The 18,147-nt window shown below is 37.2% G+C and overlaps 1 protein-coding gene across 11 annotated transcripts in view; it reads left to right on the top strand.

Moving 5' to 3' along the window:
• Positions 1-17,937, top strand: part of CSNK1G3 (casein kinase 1 gamma 3) — a 116,114-nt gene extending 98,177 nt beyond the window's left edge. For 8 of the 11 annotated variants that reach the window (XM_019964632.2, XM_019964633.2, XM_019964631.2 and 5 more), the window contains 3 exons: positions 1,077-1,183; positions 1,688-1,711; positions 15,504-17,937. In XM_019964632.2, the coding sequence (XP_019820191.2) occupies positions 1,077-1,183; positions 1,688-1,711; positions 15,504-15,558 (186 nt within the window). In that variant the 3' untranslated portion in view covers positions 15,559-17,937. Of the gene's footprint in view, positions 1-1,076; positions 1,184-1,687; positions 1,716-15,503 lie in introns of those variants that run through there. The other 3 variants (XM_019964634.2, XM_019964639.2, XM_070793249.1) reach the window with 2 other exon arrangements.
• Positions 17,938-18,147: the final 210 nt, after the last annotated feature.

Raw genomic sequence — 18,147 nt, 5'->3', positions numbered from 1 at the left:
ACATCAATATTGATAAATGCTATACAAAGAATTACAAATGAAGTATAACATATAAGAGTGTTTCTGCACAAAAGTTCTAGATTATATGTTGAAAAAAAATCCTATTCTCTGAGAATCTGAAAGACAAGAAAATAGCCACTAAGCAAGAAGAGAATTCCAGGGAGTAAGAAAAGAGAATGCCAAGGCCTTAGGTGGAAATAAGCTTGATGTTGGATGGAGGCTAGTGAAGAAAGGGAAAGTGCTATGAGATCAAAGGGGTAGACAGGATTGAGATCTTGTGGGGCTTTGTAAATTGGAGTAAAGAATATAGATCTTTATTTCAAATGAAACCATAAAGTTGACATTATAAGAGTTTTAAGCAGAGAGTTATGTGTTACCTAATTTACATCTTAAAGGAACATCTTGGTGGTTGTGTGGACAATCCATTAATGGGCGGTAGATACAAATAAAAGCTGACCAGTTGATCAGTTTTTGCTCTACTTCATTCAAGAGTGCTTTGGACCATTATCTCTTGGTTTTAGTAGTCTTAAGAGTGGGGAGGACCCAGTTAGGTTTGGGGTTTGTGTCAGGGAGGATTTAACATAATCTGCTGATGGTTTATGTCAAAGAGAGGAATCACAGTGATGCCTAGATTTAGGGCTTGAAAAACTGGGTGAATGAATGGACAAATGAGGGTGAGACCTGAGCGTGATTACCGAATGAAACGGAGGGTCTGTTGGAAGGACAGTATTAAAGTTTCCAAAGCAAATAATTCATGATGTAGCAGAGTACCAAAGGAGCTGGGTACCCAAAAGGGAACTGATTGCATTAGCCTTAAAAACCAGAGGATAGCAGACAGGACAGAAATTTCAAGATGACCAGGAAGTAAGTTGAAAAGCAAGTGTTGAATGACTTTATCTTTAATGTAGACCTGTTAGTATATTTAGTTATGAACAACTACATACTAATTGTTTTGTGGTCTTCATATTAACTTTCTAATTTAAATACTTTATGTTTATCATTGTATAACTTATTACTTTTTGTGTGTGTGTGTGTGTGTGTATATATATATATATTTTTTTTTTTCTCTTTTGCAGGTTGTAAGTTCTACAAATGGAGAATTAAACACAGATGACCCTACTGCAGGACGTTCAAATGCACCCATCACAGCCCCTACAGAAGTAGAGGTGATGGATGAAACCAAGTATGTATTGGTTTTGCTTGATTTAGTCACTTTTTTCCTTAAACTGTGCATGTTTGAGACTTACAGTCATGTGCAATTATTTAAGGAAATTTTTTTCAAGGAGTAGGTGCATGCAAAACAAATTGGTATATTTAATTGTTTTAACCACTAAGTTTTAAATAGTGCTATTTCAGTAAATGTTTTAATAATATAAAAATAGTTATTTAAGAACTGTGCTCAGATTCTTATTTAGAGTTAACAGCATGTTTTTAGCTTATTAGTTTTAGGAATGTTGGTGCATGAAAATTACTACTATAGAGGCATATTTTTTTCTGTAAACATAAAAATATTAATTTTGTGGTATACTGCATGTATTAATACTAGTTTTAAATTAGTTGTTTGTTGTTAAAATTATAATTCTGCTTGGAAAAAAATTAAGCATGAAAGCAATGTGATAATTTCAGTGTGGGCAGTTTCTGATGATATCTCTCTCTCTCTTTTTCCTTCTATTTTTTTTGTGTTTAGCTGCCAGAAAGTGTTGAACATGTGGTGAGTTCTCAAGTGTAGGCAGGCAGAAATAGCTCCGTTGACTATAATCTCAAAGATTTAGCACCAGTTTGTGTCTTTAAAAACAAACTTTTCAACATAGAAATTATAATTGGTAAAAGTCATACAAAAGTCGTTAATATCATTTACATTAACTCTGAAAAGCAAGAAATAATTGAGGAGCTCTTTTGCCTGCTGCAGCTTTTTTGTTTCAAGTGACACAGATGAAACATTTGGGGGCACTTTTTATTGAGTAGATGATACACCAGTCTTGCTTGTGCTTGTGCATTTGTTTTGTAACACAATGCATTATTTGCTTTTAAAAGAGGCAAGTTTTTGAGTCAAACTTTTTTTCCTATTTGTAGTTGTTAAATACACCTAGCAATAACATCACTAAACCAGTACTTCACTTGCTAATTATATTGCCGTTAAATACACATACTATGCATTATTAAATTTCATGATAAACTATAGTAAGAGAGTGTTATGAAAAATCCTCATCTAAATAGTAACTGCTAAATACAGATATTATGAAAAATAATATTCTTATCTGTTGCAGTAATACTGAATTTAAACTATTTATTGACACTTGCCTTTAGTTATAACGCTGTGTTTAAAATGCTTCCTTCGATTTTAGGACAAATTTACCCCAAGCCTTGGGGTAAATAATGAAAGTGGTTTAGATTAGTAAATTGTGTAACATTCTACTCATGTCTAAAAGGAACCTTATATAATTTTTAAGACAATGTTCATTTATTGACTGCAAGATGAGGAAACTTTTGTGGATATTTCTGTTTAAGAGAGTAATGAGCAAGTGTTCCTTTTAACCAGTTTGACTGTGGAATTTATTCATAGCCACTGTGACTTAGTTTTGGTGGATTTCAGGATATAATCAGTCAGCTACATACTTCTGTATTCTTATGTCAAAAGTAAAAAACAGTTACATGTGCTGGTGCAATCCCAAGCACAATTATAAAAGGGGATGACGTAAGGCAGATAGTAACGCACATGGCCTTTGCAAAGAAACGTAAGTTGTAGAAACCTACTTCTGCCACTGTTTGTTTCCTTCTTCAAGCTTGTTTCTTTTCCTGTAAAATGAGGCTAATAATATCTACCTCGTGGGCTGTTGAAAAAATTAAATGTACTAAAGCGCTGGTATTTTGTCTGGCACATGGCGTGGCAGGTACTCACTTGCCATTATCACCCCTTCTGTTTCTCTACTCGCTGCCAGTGACCTCGTTCATCTTGCCAGGCTTGTGCTTCTTCCATCAACATTCTCTATTTTTACTTCCACACCCAGATTCGTCACCGAAACCGGCCATTCTGTGTTCTCATCCTCCTAGAGATCTACTTTCCGCCAAATCTATTGCATTTTTTCCATGTATTCATTCAGCGTTTACACTGCTTGGATTTCAGAACTAATGATACTATCCTTGCTTTTATGAAGCTCACTCTTCAGCAGGGATAATTGCAGCTGTATTACCATTTATCAGTGTATGATAAATATTGTGAAAAAGGTCCTGTTAGAGTTGTTTGACAGGATGGTCAGAGAATGCTTTGTGGAGGGGGCTTTGAAGAATGGGTAGTAATTTATTTAGTTGAGATGGGTGTGAGTGTGTATGTTTATGGTTTGGGTTTCTATCTGTAGGTGTTGGAAGATAAGAAAAAAGGAAGTGGTGGGGAGGGGTGGGAGACTCTTTCTGAAGGGAGGTTCTCTTTTGCATAGAGCAGCAAGTCCAGATCACTTGGCATGGCACCAGGCCCTTCATGGTTGCTCTGGTCTGTCTTTCCCAGCCTCATTTTCCATTCTGAATTCTGTGTTCCATTAGTTTCTTAAGTCTGTCATTGATATGTTATTCTCTTTATCTATCTCCCACCTTTTAAAACTTCTTGAAGTGAAAGTGAAAGTTGCTCAGCTGTGTCCAACTCTGCGAGCCCATGGGCTATACAGTCCTTGGAATTCTCCAGGCCAGAATACCGGAGTGGGCAGCCTTTGCCTTCTCCAGGAGATCTTCCCAACTCAGGGATCAAACCCAGGTCTCCCACATTGCAGGCTCTTCACCAGCTGAGCCGCAAGGGAAGCCCAAGAATACTGGAGTGAGTAGCCTGTCCCTTCTCCAGGGGATCTTCCTGACCCAGGAATTGAACAACCAGGGTCTCCTGCATTGCAGGCGGATTCTTTACCAACTGAGCTATCAGGATTTCTTAAAAACCAGGCCTTTTTTTTGGTAAGATCCGCAAAGCCTCAATAAATTATTACTAAATGATTGACTGCATAATGTAGTGTATCTATGCAATGTACTATAAGTTGACAATATAAAAAAATAAAATTGAAAACATGATGCAATGTGACATAAACCAGACATAAAAGGCTATACATTATAAGGTCCATTTATGTAAAATGTCCAGAATTAGCAAATATACAGAGACAGAAAATAGTGAAGGCCTGGAACAGAGAAGAGGAATAGAGGAGTGACTGCTGATAGGTTATGTGGTTTCTTTATGGAGTGCAGACAGTGTTTTGAACTTAGATAGCGGTGAGAGCTGAAAAATCCCTTGACTATATTAAAAAAAAATTGTATTATATGTTTTAAAAAGGTGAATTTAATGGTATGTGAATTATATCTGAATACAGCAGTTTCTTTAGAAAAATTGATAGCAGTCCATGAGTTCAGTGTAGCTTTTTTATTCCATATGGGTTACAGAAATTCTCAGAACTTCCTAAACTGTTCATTAGTTGGAAATTCTTTTTAAACACACAACATTTTGTCCTGTCTTTGATCAAGGTTATTTTAATGTTCCTACAGCCTTATTATTGTATTCCTTATACCCTCTTAGTCTGTGATTAAGAAATGTGAGCATAATTTCTTTTCCAAAGTTGGGGCTAATGCTTCTCTTCTCTTTTCCACAATTTTCTGGGTAGCTAGGGACTGGCCTAGAATTCTTTTTCAGAATCTGTTTGCTACTTCCTTCTTTTCTTCTTACCTGTGATTGGCAGAGGTCTTTCTTACCCCATCTCATAAACTGAAATGTATTCTACAACAAATATTTTAGAATCTCAAGTTTATGTAAATGTATGATTTCCAAATGATGGAAAATAATCTCTTCCCCCAAGACAAAGTGGCTCCTTCAATAGTAATGAGATTTTGCCTCCCCCCCCTCTTTTTTTTTTAACTGTAGTGGAGACTTTTTTTAAACAGGTGATCGAAATGACAGCAGCCTCATCATTTCTTCCAGGAATTTAGGAGACTAAGGCTTCAAGTTTAGTTACTGAGTTTTGAAATATTATGAATTCATCTTTTTTCCTTTGTTTCTCTGTTTCTCTGCGCCATCTCCCCACCCCCCATTCTCTGTCATTTACTGAATAGTTGTTGTGTGTATGGTGATACGATGATTATGAAGCTAAGTCAGGACCCTGTTGTTCCATTAGAGAAAGTAGTAAGTACACCAGAGACTTTCATGTAGAGTGGTTCTCAAACCTGGCTTGATATCACAATCATCGGGGCAGTTTTAAAAATATGCCAGTACTTAGGCTGTGCATTCTCAGTAGTGGTGGGGTCTGGTTACCAGTATTTTTAAAATGCTTTTAAGCTGATTTTAAGGAATAACCATGATTGAGAATCACCGATATAAAACAAGGTGTTATAGGGTTAACACTATGGAGTTCAGAGACTGGGTGTGCATTTCCAGCTGAAGATCATAGAGATCTTTGTGGGTAAGGATACATTTGCCGAAGTTCAGAGATGAATGTGATTTGAAAAGGGGAATGGGGGTCAGAGAGAAGAGATTGCGTAACAACGTGAAGCAAGGAAAGAATGGGTAAGTGAGTAGTGACCCGTGCAAGTAGAGTATGATTATATTAATGGGAACTGAGACAGGCTGAGTATCTAATCTCAAAAGGTTTTAGTAACAAGGTTTAAAAAAAAAAAAAATTGGACATTATCTTTCTTAGCCCAAGAAAGCACACTGTGGGTTTTAAGCCAAGAAATGGTATAATCAGATTGAACCTTAAGAAAATTATTTTGGTGCCAGTTTTGAGGCTTATGTCACTTCCTGGGCTTCAGGAAATCTCCCTTCCCTCCTTCCTGCCCTCTTTTCCTTCCTTCCTTCTAAGATACAGGCTGTCTGGGAAAGGAAGCCTAATGTAGGATGAGAGTGAGAGGAGAGTAGAAATACATTGGGACCAAATTTTTAAAACTGATGCCTTAGGACAGTGGAGAACCATTGCTGAGATTTAAGAAGAAAGGGCATGGCCATATTTATGATGAGGGAAGTTTGGATGGCAGATTGGAGAGAGGTGAGTCTTACATGAAAGTCAGTTAAAAGGCTCTTAGCAGTGATGGAGGCAGTTGAAGGTATAAACTAAACCAGCATTAGAGGGTGGGCAAATTGTGAAAGTCATTTCAGGTTTGTGATACTTGCCGCGTGGGGATGGAAAGGAAGAAAGTGAAGGTGCAGTTGCTTTGTTAGAGTGGCTACATACATGATCTTGCTCTCTGATCTAAACCCCACTTGTCTAACCAAATAGTTTCTCATTTTTATCATTGAGAAAGCTAGAGAAATGAAATTACATTTCAAGTATAAGTTTTAAGGGGAAAAAAATCCTTTGGCAGTGAATTAAAGTTCAGATGTCATGAAAGATACCTCCTATATCCTCTTCAACCAGCGGAGGATAGGCTAGGTTCTGGGGTCCTAAGTGCAGAGGGTCTGGCAGGTACCAACAGTCCCTCAACTGGATACTGACGAGCCAGTGAGTTACAGGGGCAGATAAACACTTCAGATCCAGACGGAGGAATGTGCTTCAGTTTCTGGGTAGACTTTTGAGAAGAAAGTTTTTGACAGAGATCCAGGAAGACAAGCCATGTTTTACAAGAAGAAAAAGGCAGTCAGTAATGGGGAAATGGTGGTGTGATGTCAGTAGCAAAATCTTGGTTGTTCCCATCTATGTTTTCTACAGAGTTTAGGACTTTGATCTGTTATCATTTCTTATTTCCTATGTAAACAGTATGTGAAGCAACAGTGTTCATCAGAAATAGAACTTAATGTTTATTCCCAAAGGATTTAAGAGTAGCGTTGTTGCTTCAAAGATTCTAGGCTAGCCTTCTAAATGATCTGGTCAGAAGCGTGACTTTGACTTTTGAGAACATTTTGGCTCACTGGAACCATACAAGGGATAATCAAGAAAGAGCTGAGAAAAATAGAATCATTGACAGGAACATGATTTAATTGTCTGCACAGCCTAAATCTTTTCCCAGGGTAGTTGTCAGTCTCCATCTGAGGAGATTGAGGTATGAGGTATGCATATGAGATTGCATATGAGGTATGAATGAATGGATAAGAAAATGTAGTCACTGAACAACAGGAGAGAAAATGTCTGAAAATTTTTGAAAATATAAGTTATATTCTAAGACCAAATAATTGGACTTATTGATAGAATAACTTGGTCATATCATCTGTGAAAATTTCTATATGTGCTAATTCCTGGAATCTTTGCTATCATTACAATTATTATTTCCGATAACTACCCTCTATACCCCCCCCTTCAGCTGTACCAAGTTAAAATTATATGGTTTCATTTTATGCATTTGGCCTGCTCTCATGTAAATTGATGACATGGTGTCCACTCGGTGTCTCTAGCACTCAGCTCCTTGCATCCAGGACAAGTCCTCATTGGAAATGGAGATGTAGGAAGTTGGCCTGGTAGTTGAATCTGGAAAGCAGTGCTTCTTGCGATTCAGATTCCTTTATTAATTTAATTCCTTTATTGACCATTTATTTCCAGAAAAGTTTCCATGGGCACTGAGATCTATATTTTGTAATATTTCACTAGAGTTTGTGACCTAAGGCTAAGAGCTTTGGCTTTAAAACATGGTTTAGGATTTTGACCAGGTTCTTACTTTAGAAGTTAGCTCCATTTATGAGGCAAAAATTTGATTTATTCAGTAGATATTAAATTAACAGTACCAACTTTGTGTCCATTTGTGGAATGTATCATGATCAGGACCTTGGGAAATTTAAGGTTTTTGTTATTCAGTCACCAAGTCATCTCCAGCTCTTTGAAACCCCATTGACTGCAGCACAGCAGGCTCTTCTGTTCTTCACTATCTCCTGGAGTTACTCAAATTGATGTCCATTGAGTTGGTGATACTATCTAAACATCTCATCCTCTGCCACCCTCTTCTCCTTTTGCCTTCAGTCTTTCCCAGCATCAGGTTCTTTTCCAGTGAGTCGGCTTTTCACATCAGGTGGCCAAAGTACTGGAGCGTTAGCATCCATCCTTCCAATGAATATTCAGGTTGATTACCTTAAAGATTGACTGGTTTGTTCTCCTTGCTGTCCAAGGGACTCTTAAGCATCTTCTGTAGTACCACAATTCGAAAGCATCAGTTCTTCAGTACTCAGCCTTCTTTATGGTCCAACTGTTATATCCTTACATGACTACTGGAAAAACCACATGCGGTTTAGGTTTGTCATAGCTTTCCTTCCAAGGAGCAAGCATCTTTTAATTTTGTGGTTGCAGTCACTGTCTGCAGTGATTTTGGAGCCCAAGAAAATAAAATCTGTCACTGTTTCCACTTTCCCCCCATCTATTTGCCTTGAAGTGATGGGACCAGATGCCATGATCTTAACTTTTTTAATGTTGAGTTTTAAGGCAGCTTTTTCACTCTCCTCTTTCACCGTCATGAAGAGGCTTCTTAGTTTCTCTTCATTGTCTGCCTTTAGAGTGGTGTCATCTATGTATCTGAGGCTGTTGTCATTTCTCCTGGCAGTCTTGATTCCTGCTTGTGATTCATCCAGTCCAGCATTTCCCAAGATGTACTCTGCATATAAGTTGAATAAGCAAGGTGACAGTGTACAGTCTTGAGGTACTCCTATCCCAGTTGTGAACCAGTCTATCGTTCCATGTCCATTTCTAATTATTGCTTCTTGTCCCGTAATCAGATTTCTCAGGAGACAGGTAAGGTGGTCTGGTGTTCTCATCTCTTTAAGAATTTTCCACAGTTTGTGTGATGTATACAGTTAAAGGCTTTAGTGTAACAGAAGTAGAGGTTTTTTTAGAAATCTCTTGCTTTTTCTATGATCCAACAAATGTTGACAATTTGATCTCTGGTTACTCTGCCTTTTCTAAACCCAGCTTGTATATTTCCGAGTTCTCTGTTCACATACTGCTGAAGCCTAGCTTGAAGGATTTTAAGCATTATCTTACTAGCGTGTGAAATTAGCACAATTGTCTGGTAGTTTGAACATTCTTTGACATTGCCCTTCTTTGGGATTGGAATGAAAAGTGACCTTTTCTAGTCTTATGGCCACTGCTGAGTTTTCCAAATTTGCAGGCATAGTGAATGCAGCGCTTTCACAGCATCATCTTTTAGGATTTGAAATAGCTCAGCTGGAATTCCATCACCTCCACTAGCTTGGTTTGTAATAATGATTCCTAAGGTCCAGTTGACTTCACACTGTAGGATGTATGGTTCTAGGTGAGCGACCACACCTTTGTGGTTATCTGGTCATTAAGACCTTTTTTTGTATACTTCTTCTTTGTCTTCTTGCCTCCTCTTCTTAATCTTTTCTGCTTCTGTTAGGTCCTTGCCATTTCTGTCCTTTATTGTGCCCATCCTTGGCATGAAGTGTTTCCTTTATATCTCCAATTTTCTTGATGAGATTTCCAGTTTTTCCCATTCTATTGTTTTTCTCTATTTCTTTGCCTTGTTCATTTCAGGAGGCCTTTTTTACCTCTCCTTGTTATTCTCTGGAATTCTGCATTCATTTGGGTATCTTTCCCTTTCTTTCCCTTACCTTTTGCTTCTCTTCTTTCCTCAGACATTTCCTCAGACATTCCTCAATAAAGCCTCCTCAGACAGTCTCTTTGCCTTCTTGCATTTCTTTGGGATGGTTTTGGTTACTTCCTCCTATACTGTGTTACAAACCTCCATCCATAATTCTTCAGGTACTCTGTCTACCAGATGTAATCCCTTGAATTTATTTGTCACTTCCACTGTATAATCATAAGAGATTTGATTTAGGTCATATCTGAATGGCCTAGTGGTTTTCCCTACTTTCTTCAATTAAGCTTGAATTTTGCCATAAGGAGCTCATGATCTGAGCCACAGTCAGCTCTAGGTCTTGTTTTTGCTGACTGAATAGAGCTTCTCTATCTTCAGCTGCAAAGAATAACAATCAGTCTGATTTTGATATTGACCATTTGGTGATGTCCATGTGTAGAGTCATCTCTTGTGTTGTTGGAAGAGAGTGTTTGTTATGACCAGTGTGTTCTCTTGACAGAACTCTGTTAGCCTTTACCCTGTTTGATTTTGTACTTTGGGGCCAAACTTGCCTGTTACTCCAGGTATCTCTTGAATTCCTACTTTTGCATTCCAATCCCTGGTGACGAAATGACATCCTTTTTGGTGTTAATACTAGAAGGTCTTGGAGGTTCTCGTAGAACCTTTCAGCTTCAGCTTCTTCGGCATTGGTGATTGAGGCATCAGATCAGATCAGATCAGATCAGTCGCTCAGTTGTGTCCGACTCTTTGCAACCCCATGAATCGCAGCACGCCAGGCCTCCCTGTCCATCACCAACTCCCAGAGTTCACTGACTCACATCCATCAAGTCAGTGATGCAATCCAGCCATCTCATCCTCTGTCGTCCCCTTCTCCTCCTGCCCCCAATCCCTCCCAGCATCAGAGTCTTTTCCAGTGAGTCAACACTTCGCATGAGGTGGCCAAAATACTGGGGTTTCAGCTTTAGCATCCTTCCTTCCAAAGAAATCCCAGGGCTGATCTCCTTCAGAAAGGGCTGGTTGGATCTCCTTGCAGTCCAAGGGACTCTCAAGAGTCTTCTCCAACACCACAGTTCAAAAGCATCAATTCTTTGGCGCTCAGCCTTCTTCACAGTCCAACTCTCACATCCGTACATGACCACAGGAAAAACCCTAGCCTGGACTAGACGGACCTTTGTTGGCAAAGTAATGTCTCTGCTTTTGAATATGCTATCTAGGTTGGTCATAACTTTCCTTCCGAGGAGTAAGCATCTTTTAATTTCATGGCTGCAGTCACCATCTGTAGTGATTTTGGAGCCCAGAAAAATAAAGTCTGACACTGTTTCCCCATCTATTTCCCATGAAGTGGTGGGACCGAATGCCATAATCTTCGTTTTCTGAATGTTGAGCTTTAAGCCAACATTTTCACTCTCCAGTTTCACTTTCATCAAGAGGCTTTTGAGTTCCTGTTCACTTTCTGCCATAAGGGTGGTGTCATCTGCATATCTGAGGTTATTGTTATTTCTCCCGGCAATCTTGATTCCAGTTTGTGTTTCTTCCAGTCCAGCATTTCTCATGATGTACTCTGCATATATGTTAAATATACAGCCTTGACGTACTCCTTTTCCTATTTGGAACCAGTCTGTTGTTCCATGTCCAGTCCTAACTGTTGCTTCCTGACCTGCATACAAATTTCTCAAGAGGCAGATCAGGTGGTCTGGTATTCCCATCTCTTTCAGAATTTTCCACAGTTTATTGTGATCCACACAGTCAAAGGCTTTGGCATAGTCAATAAAGCAGAAGTAGATGTTTTTCTGGAACTCTCTTGCTTTTTCTATGATTCAGCGGATGTTGGCAATTTGATCTCTGGTTCCTCTGCCTTTTCTAAAACCAGCTTGAACATCAGGAAGTTCACAGTTCACATATTGCTGAAGCCTGGCTTGGAGAATTTTGAGCATTACTTTACTAGCGTGTGAGATGAGTGCAATTGTGTGGTAGTTTGAGCATTCTTTGGCATTGCCTTTCTTTGGGATTGTAATGAAAACTGACCTTTTCCAGTCCTGTGGCCACTGCTGAGTTTTCCAAATTTGCTGGCATATTGAGTGCAGCACTTTCACAGCATCATCTTTCAGGATGTGGAATAGCTCAACTGGAATTCCATCACCTCCACTAGCTTTGTTCATAGTGATGCTTTCTAAGGCCCACTTGACTTCACATTCCACGATGTCTGGCTCTAGGTCAGTGATCACACCATCGTGATTATCTGGGCCGTGAAGATCTTTTTTGTATAGTTCTTCTGTGTATTCTTGCCATCTTCTAATATCTTCTGCTTCTGTTAGGTCCATACCATTTCTGTCCTTTATCGAGCTCATCTTTGCATGAAATGTTCCTTTGGTATCTCTGATTTTCTTGAAGAGATCCCTAGTCTTTCCCATTCTGTTGTTTTCCTGTATTTCTTTGCATTGATTGCTGAAGAAGGCTTTCTTATTTCTTCTTGCTATTCTTTGGAACTCTGCATTCAGATGTTTATATCTTTCCTTTTCTCCTTTGCTTTTCGCTTCCCTTCTTTAGACTTGGATTACTTGTTGAATGGTTTGCCTTGGAAATGAGCTGAAATCATTCTGTTGCTTCTGAGATTGCATCCAAGTACTGCCTTTTGAACTCTTGTGTTGATTGTGTGGGCTGCTCCATTTCTTCTAAGGGACTCTTGCCCACAGTAGTAGGTATAGTGGTCATCTGAATTAAATTTGCCCATTCCCATACATTTTAGTTCACGGATTCCTAAGATGTTGATGTGCACTCTTGCCATCTCCTGCTTGACCACGTCCAGTTTGCCTCGGTTCATGGACCTAATGTGTCAGGTTCCTGTGAAGAATTCTTTACAGCATCGGACTTTACTGTCCCCAGCAGACACATCCACAGCGGAGTGTCCTTTCCGCTTTGGACCAGGCACTTCATTGTTTTGAGAGGTATTAGTAATTGTCCACCACTCTTCCTCAGTAGCATGTTGGACACTTCCAGACCTGGGGGGCTCATCTTCCAGGATCATATATGTTTGCCTTTTCCTACTGTTCATGGTGTTTTTGCAGCAAAAACACTGGAGTGGTTTGTAATTCCTCCTCCAGAAAGTAGACCACAGACAATGTATGTTTTGTCAGAACTTTTCACAAGCCCTTTCACCATGATAAGGCTATGATCCATGAAGGGGAATGTGGAGGTAGATAATAAGCAAATAAATAAAATAAATTAAGATTAGTACTACCTACTGAGAGGAAAATTAAACAATCGTGTCAGAGTGGTCTTATGCTAAAAGTGGTTTAGACTGAGTTCTGAGGACAATTGAGATGAGTCCTGATTTATTAATCACTAAGACTATAAATCAGCTGTTTTGGTAGTGACTTTTAAGAAATCAGCTGGAAGCTTAATATCAATTTCTTATTCTGTAAATATATCATATTTTGAGAACATCTACGTTCTCTGTATGTGGATGCATTCATATCGGATAAAGCAATGCTGTCCTCTGGTGGTCATCGGTTTAATAGCATTGCCAGCTGTACTTGGGCAAATCTATTTCAAGGGTGTACTCTAGTGGGATTTACTTTTAAAAATTGGGTGTCTTTTTTTAGATTGCTTTGATTTTAAAAGGTCTATACAGTTATCATGCATTTGAAGATCTTATTTAATCTTAAATAATGCTTACAATAGTTTTCTGTGTTCAACAATACTTACACATAGAAAGAAAGATTACCTAGGAAATAGGAAGAATTCAACTCTCAGAACTGAAAGCAGGTTAATAATGGTAAAAAAATAAATAAGTCAGACAGTGCGAATTGCTGATACAAGTGTGGAAAATCTGAGCCTTGAACTTGTTTATCAAAACATCTATGAAAGCCCCCTTTCTAAAAGGCTTATTATGTAAACCTTTCAACACTTTTTTAGTAGAAAACTTTTTTAGAAGGACATACTTGGGAATTTGAAAAGACAACCTTATTAAAAATAGTGAACATTGTTAATAAAACTTCATATTAAACAATAAATTTCCATTGACCTATGATCATATTATTTAATCTTCTAAATATTTGGTCTGTTTCTTTTAAATACTGATTTTTTAACATTTGCTGTTTACAATATGGACATTTTCTAACTCTTTAATTGAAGTCTTTCTATTAAAGACTTTCTAAGTCTTTAATTGAAGAGTTCTTTTTAGAATAATGATTTTTTATCTCCTAGTAGTTTTCTTATGATTAAATTTATTTATTTTTAATTGAAGGATAATTGCTTTTCAGTATTGTGTTGGTTTCTGCCAAACATCAACATGAATCAACCATAAGTATTCCTAGTAGTTTTTTGCTTTGCTTTTTTATTTTAGAAAATATATGTAACATATTTGAGAAAGTATTAGGTAGCTAACAGAAAAATTTGACTTTCTCTTCTAAATGTATTGTGCCTGAAGTCTTCTTTTACAGTAGTGTCTCTTTTTAAGACCCTTGATTGAGTAATTTATTTCCATTCTGTCTGGTAGTTATCTCAATAATAATAAAACTCATAAAGACTGATAACAACACATATTTCTAGTTGAATCTTTATCAGCTGATATATACAGTTTTAAATTAGTTTCATTCCCTAGTCTAGTCGTTATGTGCTATTTGAATGCAATTTAAAAAATTGGTTTTGAATGCTCCATAGTGATTTCTTAATCATGGCATAAATCACAGTAAACGTTGAAATTATTTTTTCTAAACATAATGTGAGCTGAGAGAGTGTGTAATTTAACTGGACAGTGTGGGGCTTTGTTTACATTTATTTCACAGAAATATATAAAAGATACCTAGCCATTATTTCATCTGCAATGATCTTTTGCTGGATAGGACTCCTGAAGCTACATGGTCTCTTTCATGCTTAGCTTGAAAATGTTTCAGTTAATATCCTTTGCGGAAGGTGGGCTGGTAAGAATTAAATGGTATCTTGGTATAAGGACTTCAGTGGGGCAAAGAAAAGAGCCTCTGTGTATGTGGCACCTGTCATCTTGGTATTTTGATAGATTGACTCTAAGTATGGAAGGGGGAGAAAGCCAGACCTTTATCTGAAGGAACGATAGAGTTTTGGAATACATGTGTGCATTTGTTTTGTTAGTTGGTAATCAGTGATTCTCGTTTGACTCTCATTTCATACCAGCCTCAGCATATCTCTGCATGTGATGCCTCTTCTCATAATTAGGAGAATTCACTGTGGGAAAAACTAGTACCGTCAGGGATCATATCTAGATTTTGTTCATCTAGGCATGAAAACCAGATATTTCTTTAACAGAATTCAAAAACGGAATCAGTTTTTTATTATGAAACTGAATCACCTTGATTATGTTGTTTTAAATGTTGAGCATAATTTTTACCTTAATTAAGGTAACATGATAAGCTTGACCTTCTTTAACCCCTAAAGAATTAAAAATGCCAATATTAGCGTTTTTATTCTAGTTAATGTATTTTTTTCTCTCTTCTACTTTGTAAACATGATGGAGAATGTTTGTTGAAGAGTATTTTGGGAATTTCTCTCTTCATTTTTGAAATCTAATTCTTAATGAAAATAAAATCCCCAATATTAGGCTCATTATTGCTGTTCTAACATTGGCTTCCACAATCATATTCCACAATCAGGAAAAAAGAGAAAGATTACATAAGATCAACTTTATATACAGCATACAATTGGCAAAAATTAGTATCTAAAATAGGATGTGGTGGGTCAGTTTGGGGTTCAGAGCTTTATGGCTTTTTAATTAGTCTTGGTGCAGAGCCTTTTCAGTTTAGTGGCTCCTTTTAATATTGCATAGAATGTCTTGCTATTCTAAAAAGGCACATTGATGAAATGATAGTAGTACTTGCCATTATCTCACTAATATATATGCTTCATTGGTGTGTTCACTGTTTGTTGCACCAGCCTATGGCTTTTATGATCACTTACATTAACGCAATAGAGTTCAACCTTATTTTGCAATACCCTAGTATTTTTATAATAAAAGAAGTATTTCTCTCCATCTGCAGGTGCTGCTGTTTTTTCAAACGAAGGAAAAGGAAAACCATACAGCGCCACAAATGACTCTGGACACGGACAGATCATGGGGAGTTACTTACGTGTTCACCTGCTGTCTCGTGATTAAAATCAACTCTGTAGTGACCACATATATTTTCAAAGACTCACTCTTAGAAACGAAAATGTCATACTTTCATACTTCATTTTGTGGTTGTCTTACAGTCATTTTTTTTTTTTTTTCTAATTTAACTTTTATGGAAGCTTTAAAGTTTTGTCAAAACATGAGTGCTTTGCCCATCAGTGAATGGAATGGACCAATGAGGTGGTATTGATGACTTACACAGTTCTATAGAACATTTTTAAGAAGCTCTCCTCCAGTTATAGAAAGCAGTACAGTATCTGAAATGTCAACCAGTTATATACCTAACCTGGTTTTCTTTTATAACTTCTGTAAGAGCATAATCAAACAGGAATTTTCTCCCCGGCGGATAAAGCAACAGAGAAAACAGTTGCCCAGATATTTAAAAGAAGTTATCCCTTGAGAAGTTCATTATCTGTGTGACATCTGCATTGATTTCACTGTTACCGATGGTACTGCTATTCATGAATCACGTTAACATTCTCTCTGTGAAATCAAGGTACAGTCACTGCCCAGAGGTACTGAGGAAAAAGCTCTATGGGTTCAGCCGATGGTAGTTGGTAAAATGAATCATAAAATAGCGTGGTTAATACGAGCTCTGCTTTTGTTGCACCACTATGTGAAGTACAGTGTTGCCGAAGTGGCAAAAGCGCTTATTTTTTAAAAATGCGAACTATTTGTGTAATGTAACTTTATGCTTCCAGATAATGATGTATGTTAGACAGCAAGAAATGAATACTTTGAGAAATGAGATATGATGGAGTTTTTGGAGAAATACACTAGGAGAAGGAATAAATGTGAATCTCACCGCATCATATGAGGTTGAAGGAGATCCCACTGAAACCTGCTGCTGAACGACTACATTCTCCTTAAGCAGAAAACTTTGGATGTGCCACGCAATGGTGTCTGTTTATTAATTAGTTGCTCTTTGATTAAAAAGAAGGGCACCCCCCAGCAATAAAACCGGGGTCCCCCTATTGCCATCTGCTCACATTAGTCTCTTGTATTCAATTTTGCTGGTTCTCTGGAATTTTCCTGCTTTTTAGTATAATTTTGATGATTGAAGACTATTTTGGAAAGGATGGGTCAGGTGCTTTGTCCCCATAGTCTTTTGAAGTGCCTGCATATGAACAAAGAAACGGTTCTGTTTTAAAAAAATAGGAAACCCATTCCATTTTTCAAGAATGTTTTGTTTTAAGCCATACAGACACAGGTTATACTTTTGTCACATTTTCCTAGCCAGAATTTTCAAGGAGAGTTAAGATAAAAAGACTGGCTAGAAAGATAATTGTGTTGTTCAGATCTCTCATTCACCTTTCGTTTATGAAATTGTTACCTACTCCTTCAGTGCAGCCCCTTCTTTTTGTCTCTTAAGTGCGTGCCTCTGGGCAAGCTTATTTATTTTTATTGTTTCAAGGTAACATTTAAAATGTGTAATTAAATAAATCTACATTTTTGACTTCCTTATTGCATTTCCAGAAATTTGCTTGTACTTTGTAATTTATTTTCTTATTAGCCAAAAGTTCAGTGTGTTGTTTTTGATGAATTAGGCACCCATATGAATAGTGCAGATCAGGATGTTGTTTGTCATCATCGCTTGGAATCCTATAAATGATCTTTATAAGTTCTTGATTTTAAAGATCTACACTCAGCCTAGAAAACATATACTGTATAATTTGGTCAACAGTTTCCATTTTATATTTGTATACTGTCATGATGTCTTAAACTACAGGAGTTACATACTGAGTTTTTATTTTTGTTTGCTTTGAGCAAGGTAGATGGATGTTTTAGCCATTATAATGTGAAACCACTTCTTTCTTTACAGTATTTGACCAAATTTGTGTGTCTATGATATTTGTAAATACATGCGATATCTGTATTTCTTATCATAAGCCTGTTTAGTTTTATTCTCAGTAGGGTTTTTGGACTGTACAGTGTTTATATGATCTGAACTCCTTATACATAAGAAGGTGTGTATATTAATCCAATTATGGACTTAAAATATTTTAAAAGTATAAATACCCTTATTTGCTGCAAAGACCAGTGTGTAGACATTTGCTTTTTAGCAATATTTTTAAGTGCTCCATTTTAATGCCAAGGAATAAGTCTTTTGGCGACACAAACTGGTCAATAATAGGTAATGCAGGTATGTTCAGGTTAAGCCAACGATGTTTTGCATTTTTATGCTTCTTTTCTGTCAACACTAATGAAGTCAACATTGCCTGAATGTCTGAATAATGAAACACATCCCTGTTTAAAAGTATGTAACTGAAAAAGAAATAAAAAATAAAGGTAGTTTTTTTAAACTTGCTCTTTCCCCTTTCCTCTGATCATGGGTAAAATAATGCCACTCACTAACTGAAGATAGAAATTTTTAAAATTCAGTTTATGTGAATAAATTTAGTATATGTGAAAAGCAGAGCTGAAGGAACGTTCTTTTGTGTTTTTGATTTTTGTTTTGCTTTGTTGGAACTCTATTGTAAGCAGTATGTAGCTGGGTGTATCCAAGCTTTCTT

Source organism: Bos indicus, chromosome 7, assembly GCF_029378745.1.
Source record: "Bos indicus isolate NIAB-ARS_2022 breed Sahiwal x Tharparkar chromosome 7, NIAB-ARS_B.indTharparkar_mat_pri_1.0, whole genome shotgun sequence".
NCBI classification, from domain to species: domain Eukaryota; kingdom Metazoa; phylum Chordata; class Mammalia; order Artiodactyla; family Bovidae; genus Bos; species Bos indicus.
Note: the sequence above shows the minus strand (reverse complement) of the source record. Positions and strands in the feature narration are given on the sequence as shown.